Here is an 11,584-nt window from a genome sequence, read left to right as displayed (position 1 = left end):
GCTTAGACCTGACTTCCAGGGTTTGTTTTGCTATAAGCTACGTGACATCTGGTAAAACTTCTTGGAGCCTTGGTTTCCTCATTTGAAAAATGTGGGCAATTCAGTAAATGAGCGAGCTGACTCACCTGTAAGATGCTTTCTAGCTATGTCATTCCAATATTTAATGAGGGAAAAGAAAACTAAAAACAAATTCCCTGTGCATTCAGTGCAATGAGAAGGATACACATTCCCTGAAGACAGAGGCTCGCTCACTTCCCCTGTACTCTCTGAGCACTTGGTCACAGGTCTCAGTTCTTCACTGATGTGTCTCAGACGGATGGGAAAGACAAATGAGTAAAATGACACAACGACCGATAAGCGTGGAAGGAGCTGGGGGTGGGGGCAGCGGGAGCAGCAGGTCTCGGTCAGGGGGCGAGGGCTGGGGGGCGGTCTGCCCAGAAATGGACAAAGGTCCCGTGAGTGTAAACAGAGATGGGAGGGATCAGAGGCAGCTCTTCCCCAAGGCCAAGTTCAACCGCTGTGTGAGGGCTAGAGGGGAGGGAGTCTGTGTTGGAGGCAAGGTCTTGAAAATAAATCTTCAGAAACGCGATTGGTGACACTAATCCACGCGCGGCCCAGCTGCAGTCTCCGTCCCCTCCCACCACATCCACTCGTCCGCTAGACTTGGTATGCTCCGCCACCACAATAAGCCTCCTTTCTCTGGCGTGCTATTGGTACAGCCCAAGCTCTGAGGGCAGAAACGCACAGAAAGACACGCCCCCCTGTCACGCCCGCTTTCTCTGACTGGCTAGAAAATTTAAAGATCCTGCAGGTGATAGGATGATTCTCAACTCCCAGAATTTGAAAGTTTCCAGTGTGCTACTTTTGCCTGCAGGCCGACTTTTCTCAACTGGTTCGTCCGAGTGCTGGCACAAGTGAGTGTCCACCTGATCCCAGACGTGGGAGGCAGAAAGTTCTTCTTCAAGGGGTCCCTGCCGGGAGGGTGCATACGAATGAATCAGACTGCGCGTGGACTGGTTCCCGGAAGCCAGGGTCCCTCCACTATTTCCGTAGCCAAATATTTTCTACTTCCACCCCACCTTAGAGATGGGAAGCACCAGACCTTCCGAATCACACGATCCCTGACTCCTACCAGCCGTTGTGGTCTCTTTCAGCCTGTTTTCCACTTCTGTACGTGGGAAATAGTGACACTAGCTTGGCTGCATATAAACCAGTGAACGTAGCTGGGAGAGGGAAGGCGCTGATAACATGTCAGTTCTGGCTTACCTCCACAAGTGAGAGTCTCCTGCTTCCTTGCAGAGAAGGACTCAAGATTCCCGTGCCCGCCCTGGGTCTCTTAGAAGCAAGCTCCTTTTCTGTTCAAGGGCTCCCTTCTTCTATGACAGCAGAGGTTCCCAATCCTGGGTGCGCTTGACGTTGCCCGTCCGCAGCTCTGGAAATTATTGTGTGGGAGAGAAATGTCTAGGAGAATTTCCGGTTTGCCCCAGGGTGCTTTTACAGTCTCCATGACCTCTTTGTGTTACCAGTGACAGCCCTGGGACCCTTTGTGGCTTTGACTGGGCTCCCTGTCCAGACTTCTGTACCACCTACGATGTCCCCTGAGTCCCTGTGACGCCTGTGCTCCGGTCTTTTTGCAGACCTGCAGAGGAGGCGGAGATGCTTTCGGGCACCCAGGCAGCGGCCGCAGAATGCGAGGACGGAGAACTGCGGTGCCGTGTGGCTGTGGAGGAGCTGAGTCCCGGTGGGCAGCCGCGAAGGCGCCAGTCCCTACGCACCGCGGAGCTGAGCCTGGGTCGTAACGAGCGCCGCGAGTTGATGCTGAGGCTGCAGGCGCCCGGGGCCGCTGGGCGGCCGCGCTGCTTCCCCGTGCGCGCCGCGCGCCTCTTCACCCGCTTCGCTGCAGCGGGGCGCAGCACTCTGCGGTTCCCCGCGGACGGCACTCCCCGGGCCAGCGCCGTGCAGCTGCTGCTCTCCGATTGCCCCCCGGACCGCCTGCGCCGCTTCCTGCGTACGTTGCGCCTCAAGCTGGCGGCGGCCCCGGGTCCTGGGCCGGCCTCCGCCCGCACGCAGCTGCTTGGCCCGCGGCCCCGTGACTTCATCAGCATTAGCCCGGTGCAGCCCGAGGAGTTGCGGCGCGCGGCGGCCACCCGGGTCACGGACACCACGCCGGTGAAGCGGCCCACGGAACCTCGGGCGGGAGCCAAGCCCAGCACCGTGAGGACAGGAAAACGGGGGTCACCTCGGGGAGTGGGAGATGGAAGAGACCGAGGAAGCCCAAGTTTAGGGGGAAGATGGTGGTGGTATTTGAGATGGCTGCTGATTACTTCAGAGGAGATATTCATCAGGCTTCTGAGACTAACGGAAATATGGGAATTGTGCGTGTGTTTCTCATAGTGCAATCCTTGAGACTGAGCAGTGAGAATAGGAAAAATGGGCTTAGGTCACGTTAAAAGAGAAAGCAGAGACGGTGCTTCAGAAGAAATGTAGAAATGAGGTCCTCCTCGAGGAGGAGAGGAGGTTTTGGAGAGAATAAAGTGATCAGCTGTGTTAGGGGCAGCCCACAGGTCCAATCAGATGCGGGGGAGGTGTTGGGGGACAAAGTCTGGTGGATGTGACAGTGTTCGCAAACTGGAACAGATGGATCACAAACCACAGGGGTTTGGGACTAAGCTGGAGAGAAGATGGAGATGGGGCAAAAAGGGGCCCTGGCTAAGCAGGGTTTGGCTTGGGAGATTTTAGGTCACAGAAAGAGTTGTGAGAAGGAGGGATGGGTGAGAGGACCAGGAGCTAGGGAACCCAGGAGAGGACGCTGAGGAGAATCCAGACCTGCAGACAGGGGACTTCAGGGGTGACACCCGGAGTCAGTGGAGATCCAGCTTTGATCCCTTCCTCAGGGAGAGACCTGGACCCCTGTGGTTACTGGCAAGATCTCCAGGTGAGCCATGGCTGCCCAAGGGCTCCAAGGAGAGAAGCCGGCAGAGACACAAAGGGCTACCAGACCAAGAAGGGAGGGGGTGATGCCAAGGAGATGTGGGGAGGTCCTGAGACAGCCCTCTCCCCGCAGGAAGTCACAAGGTGGCCCCTGCCTGTGAAGAGGCTGAGATTGCCCCCCACCAAACCAGAGCTTTCTAAGGAACAGGCTGCTGTCCTGAGGGCTGTCCTGAAAGGCCAGAGCATTTTCTTCACCGGAAGTGCAGGTGGGGGGGTGCTGAGTGGATGTGGGGAGAACAGGGGTGCGCTGGGATGGGGGAGAAGTGGCCCTGACGCTGCCCTCTGCCCAGGGACGGGGAAGTCTTACCTGCTGAAGCGAATCCTGGGCTCACTGCCTCCCGCGGGCACTGTGGCCACTGCCAGCACTGGGGTGGCGGCCTGCCACATCGGGGGCACTACCCTCCATGCCTTTGCAGGTAAGTGAGAGCCCCTGGGGTTTAAACTGGGAGCAAGCCAGGCTGGTGGGAAGGGAGGGGAGGTCAGGGTTGAGGCAGTCTGGGATCTCAGCCCAGGCTGAATAGTGTCCCTCACAGGCATTGGCTCGGGCCAGGCTCCCCTGGCCCAGTGTGTGGCCCTGGCCCAGCGGCCCGGTGTGCGGCAGGGTTGGCTGAATTGCCAGCGGCTAGTCATTGATGAGATCTCCATGGTGGAAGCGGACCTGTTTGACAAGCTGGAGGCCGTGGCCAGGTCAGTATATGCAGTGAGGACCGGGTGCTGGTGGTCTGCTGGGTGGAACCCAACCACCCCAGCTCCTAGAGCACCCCACGCTCCTCTCCAGAGCTGTCCGGCAGCAGAATAAGCCATTCGGAGGGATCCAGCTCATCATCTGTGGGGACTTCCTGCAGCTGCCACCTGTAACCAAGGGATCCCAGCTCCCGCAGTTCTGCTTCCAGGTACCGCTTGCCCTCCGGCCCTAACCCCCATGGGGGTCTGCTCTGCTCCCTGACTCCCCCACCTTGCCTCCACCAGGCCAAGAGCTGGAGGAGGTGTGTCCCAGTGACCCTGGAACTGACTGAGGTGTGGAGGCAAACGGACAAGACCTTCATCTCTCTGCTGCAAGCTGTGCGGCTGGGCAGGTGGGGCCTGGTAAAGAGAGAAGGGGCCACTGGATGAGGATCCAAGCATGGGTCAGAGAGAAGCACAGGGACCCAGTGAAGGGGGAGAAGTGCTTCATGACCCCATACGAGACGGTCACTCTGTGAGCATCAGCCAGCACAGGGCCCGGCACAGAGTGCATTTCAGGGAATTGTGGGCAGGTAGAGACACTCCCATTTTATAGATGCAGAAACTAGGGTTCAAAGAAGTGAAGTGACTTGTCCAGAGTCATGGCTAATAAGTGGCCGAGCTGGAATTTGCACTCGGGTCTGATGGTGAAACCCAAGTTCCTTCTAAGAGTCCATGAGGTCAACTGGTGCAGGAGGAGAGGCTGCAGACGTGATCCCACCCTAGCAAGGACAAAAGGTTGAGATGCTACAGCTGCTCTAACACGGGAGTGGAAAGGAGGCCAAGAGGGCAGAAGAAATGAGCTAGAGCTGGGCCTTGAGACCCAAGTCAAACTGGGGAGGGGTGGTGGTGAGGGGCTTTCCAGGAGGCAGGTAGAAAGGTGCGCGGCACACACCAGTGGTGTAGGGGACCAGAGGAAGGCTGAGTGGCAGAGCAGTCAGAGATGGCCCCAACTCTGCCCCCTCCTCCCACTTGAGTTGCTGAAGGCTTGAAATGGGGAAAACAGAAACACAGGCTAGATTTTTTTTTTTTTTCTTGTAAGGCAGCAGGCAAGGGACTAGAAAATTGTAGCCTGGAGGGTGATCTGATGATAGGGTGCCAGAATTACAGGGTATCAGCCTCAACCTCAGAGCCTCGTCTGCATCCATGCTCACTCATCAGATCCAACTTCCTCAAGCGGGCAGCTAGTTCCAATCTGAGGACAGACACAGGGAAGGGTGCCTGCCCCTGATCACAGTCATGCACCATTGCTCCATGTCTGGGGTCCAAGTGAGGAAGAAACAAGTTGGCCAGGCTGGGAACCAGCCAATCTTGCCCTGGTAGCCCATTCAGTCCCCAGGCCTGGTCCATGGCCTGACACGTGGGCCACACGCCCCACTTTCCCTGGTGTTCGGCTTGGCTCTGCCCTGATAACCTGGCCTCCACAGGTGCTCAGATGAAGTCACCCGCCAGCTCCGGGCCACAGCTGCCCACAAGGTGGGGCGAGATGGGATTGTGGCCACAAGGCTCTGCACCCACCAGGATGACGTGGCCCTTACCAATGAGAGGCAGCTGCAGGAACTACCTGGTGAGCAGGGAGCTGGGGCTAGGCCAGACCAGCTAGAAAAGGCCATCAGGCAGACATCTCCCCCACCACCCCCACTCCAGGCAGCCTGGCCCCTTGGTGTCATTTGAATATCTTGGTCCCTAGCCTTAACAGCCATAAAGTCCCCTACGTCCACAGATGTAATTGTGACTTTGAGAGATGTGACCTTTTCTGGGTCAAAGTCACTCAGTCAGTAAACACTAAAAATGAGACTTGAACAGGCCTCTGATTTCAGAGCCCCAGCTAGGCCTGAGCTGTCCTCACTGCCTCCCCCATGCCCTGGGCTAATATGTGGTCTTTTGGAAATTGAGTCACAGGTCAGTGACTTGTGTCTGTCTGCCTGACTCTTTCCCCAGGTGAAGTACACAGCTTTGCGGCCATGGACAGTGACCCTGAGCAAGCCCGGACCCTGGATGCCCAGTGTCCTGTTAGCCAGCTCCTTCAGCTAAAGCTGGGGGCCCAGGTGAGTGGGAGGTGGGGCCTAGACCCTGAGGGCTGGGCCTCCCAGATCACTGCCCTTCTGTACAGCCTGCTCCATGGCCAGAGGACCCACCTGTGGCCACAGTAAACTCTTTCCCTCCTGTTCCCACCCACCTTCCTGGCTTCTAGTTTCCACTGCTCTCCTCTTCTTCCACTTGGCGCTCCAAGCAGTGTTGCTTTAGACAGATCACTCTCCTTTGCTGAAGCTGGGTTTCCTCATCTCTAAATTCAGAGAAGGGGACTTCCTTGGTGGTCCAATAGTTAACAATTTGCCTTTCAGTGAGGGTTCAATCTCTGGTCGGGAAACTTAAGATTGCACATGCAATGGGGCAACTAAGCCTGAGCACTGCAACTAGGGAGCACGCAGCCACAACTACTGAACCCACCTGCTCTAGAGCTCATGCTCCGCACCATGCACTGCAACAAAGACCCAGCACAACCAAAAATATTAATAAATAAATTCAGAGTAAAATACCTATCGCACACAATGTCTTCTGTAGTGCCCCCTGTATTGTGAGTCTCTCCTTCCCTCCATGAGAGTTAGGATAGCCAAATGGGGGCCTTTCCTTAGGTTTCAAAGGACCCCCAGGGGGAATTGCAGGCATAGTGGTTGGAAGAAGGCTGTCGCTCAAGACTGAGGTTCATAAACATAACCTGTAATAGACATGGTCATTGTCGAAGCCCTGTCACCTTATTATTCTTTATCCCCTCCTTCTAAGGCAAACTGAGCAAAGGTCATTCTCCTCTGACACAAGGGGAAACCTCGGGAAAGAAAGCAGCTTGTTCCAGGGATCCCTGGACTCAGTGCCTCTCCATGACAGCCCCCAGTCTCCCAGCAACGTCTGGAGCTGAGACCAGGCGTAGGGATGGCGGCTGTCTATGCTTCCAGTTTTCTTTCCCTCGCAGGTGATGCTGGTGAAGAACTTGGCAGTGTCTCGGGGCCTGGTGAATGGTGCCCGAGGGGTGGTAGTCGGGTTCGAGGCCGAGGGGAGAGGTAAGTGGTGGGGAAGCAGTCCTAACTGCTCAGGTTCGCAGCAGGGCCCCAGGGTTAGCGTATGGAGGAAAAGGCTAGTGTGGAAAGGTTAGGACAGGTCTCACCTTGGAGTCCTGACGTGGGAATGAAAGGTGAGACTTCTCTGCACCTCCCTCAGGGCTGCCCCAGGTACGGTTCCTGTGTGGAGTCACCGAGGTCATCCGTGCTGACCGCTGGACGGTGCAGACCACTGGGGGCCAGCTCCTCAGCCGGCAGCAGCTGCCCCTGCAGCTGGCCTGGGCCATTTCCATTCACAAGAGCCAGGTGAGTGCAGGGGGTGGCAGCAGGGCAGGGTGGAGGGGGCAGGATAGGCCTGGGCACGTTGAAGGTTGGGGGTCTTAAAGGCCTTGGGAGTGATGGAAAGTTCCAGACCATCTGTAGAATAAACCTTTCTTTAGGACATTTCCCCTCCTGCCTCATCTCTTTCCTGGACACATATTTCCCTTCTTTCCTCTCCTGCCATTTTCTGAGCCACTATTGGATATGTTAATTTTAACATGTTATGATCACTCTGTGAGGTATAGTTGTAATAATCCCTTCTGTTTTACCGAAGAGGAAACCAAAGTCAGAGAGGTTAAGTAACTCGTCCAAGGTCATATATGTAGTGCCGGGCAGAGCAAGACTCATTTCCATGCCTGTCTGACCCAGACCTGAGCTCTTTCCTTTCACCCTTATCCCTCTGCTCTTATCTTGGATCCATATTTCCTGGACACCCCCTTACTCAGACACCAATCATCCTGTCTCTCTGGCTCAGACTCAATTAATGGGGTGAGGAGATCAGGGGCCATAGCTGGGCTGGTGGTGGTGGGGTCAGCTTCTTGGGCACAAGTGAATACAGGCTGAGGTGGCTCCAGCCCTGTCTCTCTCTGCCCCAGGGCATGTCCCTGGATTGTGTGGAGATGTCTCTGGGCCGTGTGTTTGCCAGTGGCCAGGCCTACGTGGCCCTTTCCCGGGCCCGCAGCCTGCAGGGCCTCCGCGTGTTGGACTTTGACCCCATGGTGGTTCGCTGTGACCCCCGCGTGCTGAGCTTCTATGCTACCCTGCGGCGGGACAGGGCCCTCAGCCTGGTAAGAGGGAGTCACCCAATGGTGGGCGGAATGTGGCCATGGGTAGCCTGGGATCTAGGAGGAAGGGAAGGCCAAAAACACTGGGGTGGGGGTGGCAGAGCCCCCTCTGGCTCCATGGGAGGCGAGGGCAGAAGGAGATGCTGGCCCTCCAGCTATGACTCTAGGGGATGGTACAAGCCCATGAGTGGGTTTCTCTGGCTCTGATATAGGAGTCCCCAGATGATGAGGAGGGAACCTCAGACCAGGAGAACGTGGACCCGAACCTTTAATCTGCGAAGAGAAGACAAATGGTGGTCTCCCCCTCCTCTTGCTCCCTAGGGAGCCAGGACCTGGGGGATCCCAGGGGAAGGGTGGTCAGTGTGCCTTTCCTCCTTTGCCAGGGGCTCTCAGCCTCCAGCTGGCTTTCCATCCATGACAAGCCGGGCTTTCCATCCATTTGCCAGCTGTGCCTCAGCTGCTCCCCTTGCCCTGGGTGAGCTGCTTCCAGGGTCGGGAGTTGGCACGGGGCCTGCAGTGGTAGTGGTGATATAGGACAGAGCTCTCTGTGGGCGGCCAGCCACAGGGCCACACAGCTGTGGGTGCAGCTCCCTGTGAGCTACTGAGAGGAGAGGCAGACTCTCCAAGAGGAGGAGCAGGCTGTCGGGGTCCTAGCAGGGGACTCAGGTCCAAAGCAGAGAGGGGAACCTGGGGGGAGTATTCATAGCCAGATCCAGGCCTGCACAAGCCAGGACACACACTGTCCTGAGCCTAACTGGAGAACACGCGCTGCAAAAATGTGCATCTGTATCTTAAGCTGCTCTTTTGGGAAAGACATTGTTTGTGGGAGTATGGATATTCTCAGACTGTATTTATTTAGGACAAATAAACTGGTAAAGTGTATGAAGACTGTTTGTTGAGACTTCTGTTCCCTTTGAGAACCCCTAGTGAATTCCCTGGTGGTCCAGTGTTAAGACTGTGCTTCCACCACGGGGGTGTAGATTCGATTCCTGATCGGGAAACTAGGATCCTGCTTGCCAACTGGCATAGCCAAAAAACACCTGGCCTGCCTGTTTACGCAGAGGTGTCTGTTATGTCCTGATGGCTGAGCTCACAGCACCCTTATGGGAGGTTTTGTTAGTATCACTGGTTACTTCGCAAAACTGAGGTAGCTGATGACAAGGTGAATCACCATTACACAACAGGTGGGCATGTTGCTGGTTGAGCTTGGTCTCCTGTGCAGGGCCTACAGCCATTGGCAAGAGGCTGAATATGCCCTCAAGGTGCAAGAAGGACCAGGGCTTCTGCCCAGAGATGAATTTCCCATCATCCTCCAGAGTCAGGCTATTGAAGATGTCTTAGAGATACAGTTATTTCTTTTGTACCCTCTCCTGTGACTCTCCTCTCTGACCCCACCCTCAACTCACACTGCTGAGGCACCCCCCAGCACCCCAACCCCTTTCCCTTCACCAGGGACTGATTTCAGCTTTCCCTAGTCTCCGATGAGCTCACCCTACTTAAAGATGTCTTCCTCACAAGACCGCCTGGACACCAAAAATTCCTGTCCTTAGCAATCCTCTTTCATGGTGAAGATGCTTTCCAGGAGGCCCCGGGAGGAGGGCAAACTTCTAGATTCCCTAGAAGGGGGATCTCCAGACACCCCTGTCCCTCAGGCCAGATCATGAGAGTAGACTGCCTCATGAGGGAGGTATGCAAGGAACCTCCGAGTTCTTTATTTTCTTGGCATCTCATTTAATCTAACTTTTAAAAGATATTTTATTTATTTATTTGGCTATGCAGGGTCTTAGTTGTGGAAATTCTTTGTTGCAGCATATGGGATCTAGTTCCCTGACCCCAGGCCCCCTTACACTGCGAGTGCAGAGTCTTAGCCACTGGGCCACCAGGGAAGTCCCCTCATTTAATCTAACTTCGAACCTGTATCCCTGGGAGTGTATGGAAACCCTAGCTCAGTCACTCCCCACCCTGAAGGTCGTATAGGCAGTGAGTGGGTCTTCTAGAAGCAGGCCTGTCACCTCCAGGGTGTTAATGGTAACTGCTGACACCCTCAGTTAACAGCATCCACAGGCCATAATTCTGCCCAGGCCCAGGGGCAGGGTGGGGGAAGGCTTTCCCAGAGTCATAGCCTCTCTGGGGGCCTCACACCATGCCCTCTGGAACCCTGCAGCTCCCTGCGGTGCTCCCAGGGGACAGTGATCACTCGCCCCTCTCCAGTCTTGGACACCTCCTTCTCTGACTCCTTGTGGAAAAAAAAAAGTAAAAGTGTTGGTTACTCAGTCATGTCCAGCTCTTTGCAACCCCATGGACTGTAGCCCGCCAGGCTCCTCTGTCCATGGACTTCTCCAGGCAAGAATACTGGAGTAGGTTGCCATTCCCTTCTCCAGGGGATCTTCCCGACCCAAAGATCAAACCCAGTTCTCCTGCATTGCAGGTGGTTTCTTTACTGACTGATATACCAGGGAAGCCCCCTGATGCTCCTTACCCCTAACATAATCCCCTCAAAGAACTGGACCCAGGATGCAAAAGCCAAGAAATGGTGTGCCCTCAAATAGCTTCCAGATTGGAGACAGAGAAGTCTGGTGACCCCACTCAGAATTTGGGAGCAGGGGTGGAGGGATAAGGACAGACAGTAGGAAGAAAATCTTGGTGCTATCCTGTCACACTGGGGTAAAGGAGACTTCCCACCCATCTTGTGTGTTCGTCTATTCATTCATCCCACAAATATTTATTCAGCTGCTGGCTAGACGCTGGAGACCCCACAGTGTGCCAGAGTGACATGGCCCTGACTTGGGATGCATACAGTTATAGGCGGGAGACTGATTACAAACAAGCAGGCAAATAACCTCACACTGCGAGAAGTGGCAAATAATCAAATATTAGAACCTTCCAGTTGGGGAGCGCTTACTTTTAGGATGGTCAAAGAAAGGGCCTCTGGGGTAGATGCCTTCCCACCTCACAGCTCCCTGACTTGACTACATGTTTCTAGCAAATCTGAAATACCCAGATTAACCTTTCATGACTTGCCTCAGACTTCACCCCCTCTGTTTCCCAGGATACAGCCCTGCCCCTTCCTAGGCAGAATGGTCATTTCAGGTCTCTGAGCATATGCATATGCTGTTCTTTGCTGTGGGTCTGTCTCCTGCACCAGAAAGTTCCTCAGAACATGATTGAATCTCCTGACTCTTGCAGCCCCAGGGTCCACCCAGCCCCTGAAATGGAGCAGGCAGAATGAGTAAATATAGGACTGAAAGGATTCAGAAAGCCTGCAGTTAGGGGACCAGAAAAGCCTGCCACCCACCTGAGCCTGCTGCCCTGATGATGACAGTGTCTGTGTCACTGCTTGTTGGGGGTCAGGGGGCAGTGGGAAGACATCGAAAACGGCACCTTGACCTCCATGTCCTCCCTACTTGCCTGGTCATGGGTATTTCCCACTCCCCCCTCCATCCCAGAAGAAAGGCTAGAGAGAGAGGAGTTGTCAAGTGGACAAGTTGGAGAAAGGCATTTAGGAAAGGTGTGTAGGATCAAAGCACAGAGGTGTGAAAGATGGAGCTCAGTGGTCCAGCAAGAGAAGCTGGGAGTTGGGGGAAGTGGGCCTAACCTTGAGGGGGCTCAGCATGGGATGAGAGCCTACCTGGTGGGGGGTGGCTCTTATGCCTCCCACTTCCTGCTGGCCCCCGTGTATTTCCCCTGCTGCTGCAGGTGATGAGTAAT

At 55.2% G+C, this 11,584-nt stretch overlaps 1 protein-coding gene across 2 annotated transcripts; it reads left to right on the top strand.

Annotated features, from left to right (window-relative positions):
* Window positions 1–554: 554 nt before the first annotated feature.
* PIF1 (PIF1 5'-to-3' DNA helicase) lies at window positions 555–8,744 on the top strand. Of its 2 annotated transcripts, XM_088840300.1 has the most exons (13): window positions 555–914; window positions 1,638–2,214; window positions 3,065–3,197; window positions 3,282–3,407; window positions 3,525–3,678; window positions 3,770–3,884; window positions 3,961–4,067; window positions 5,142–5,281; window positions 5,656–5,762; window positions 6,686–6,773; window positions 6,931–7,076; window positions 7,688–7,879; window positions 8,089–8,744. In XM_088840300.1, exons 1-13 carry the CDS (start codon window positions 820–822, stop codon window positions 8,146–8,148), a joined length of 2,040 nt encoding a protein of 679 aa, XP_088696426.1. In that variant the 5' UTR covers window positions 555–819; the 3' UTR covers window positions 8,149–8,744. The 2 variants fall into 2 exon arrangements, with proteins under 2 accessions (XP_088696426.1, XP_055292148.2); XM_055436173.2 differs by lacking the exon at window positions 555–914 and having other exon boundaries at window positions 1,454–2,214.
* The last annotated feature ends 2,840 nt before the right edge of the window (window positions 8,745–11,584 follow it).

The sequence above is a fragment of the Moschus berezovskii genome, chromosome 9 (assembly GCF_049115385.1).
Source record: "Moschus berezovskii isolate FMDL1 chromosome 9, NW_MosBer_1.0, whole genome shotgun sequence".
NCBI lineage: Eukaryota > Metazoa > Chordata > Mammalia > Artiodactyla > Moschidae > Moschus > Moschus berezovskii.
The sequence above is the reverse complement of the archived record's forward strand: the minus strand, read 5'-3'. Positions and strand labels throughout refer to the sequence as shown.

Excerpts from the sequence above, each read along its gene's own strand:
- PIF1 (XM_088840300.1), top strand. The coding sequence starts at position 820 with ATGATTCTCAACTCCCAGAATTTGAAAGTTTCCAGTGTGCTACTTTTG. Across the intron at positions 3,198-3,281 it reads TTTCTTCACCGGAAGTGCAG|GGACGGGGAAGTCTTACCTG; the intron begins GTGGGGGGGTGC and ends CCCTCTGCCCAG. Across the intron at positions 4,068-5,141 it reads CAAGCTGTGCGGCTGGGCAG|GTGCTCAGATGAAGTCACCC; the intron begins GTGGGGCCTGGT and ends TGGCCTCCACAG.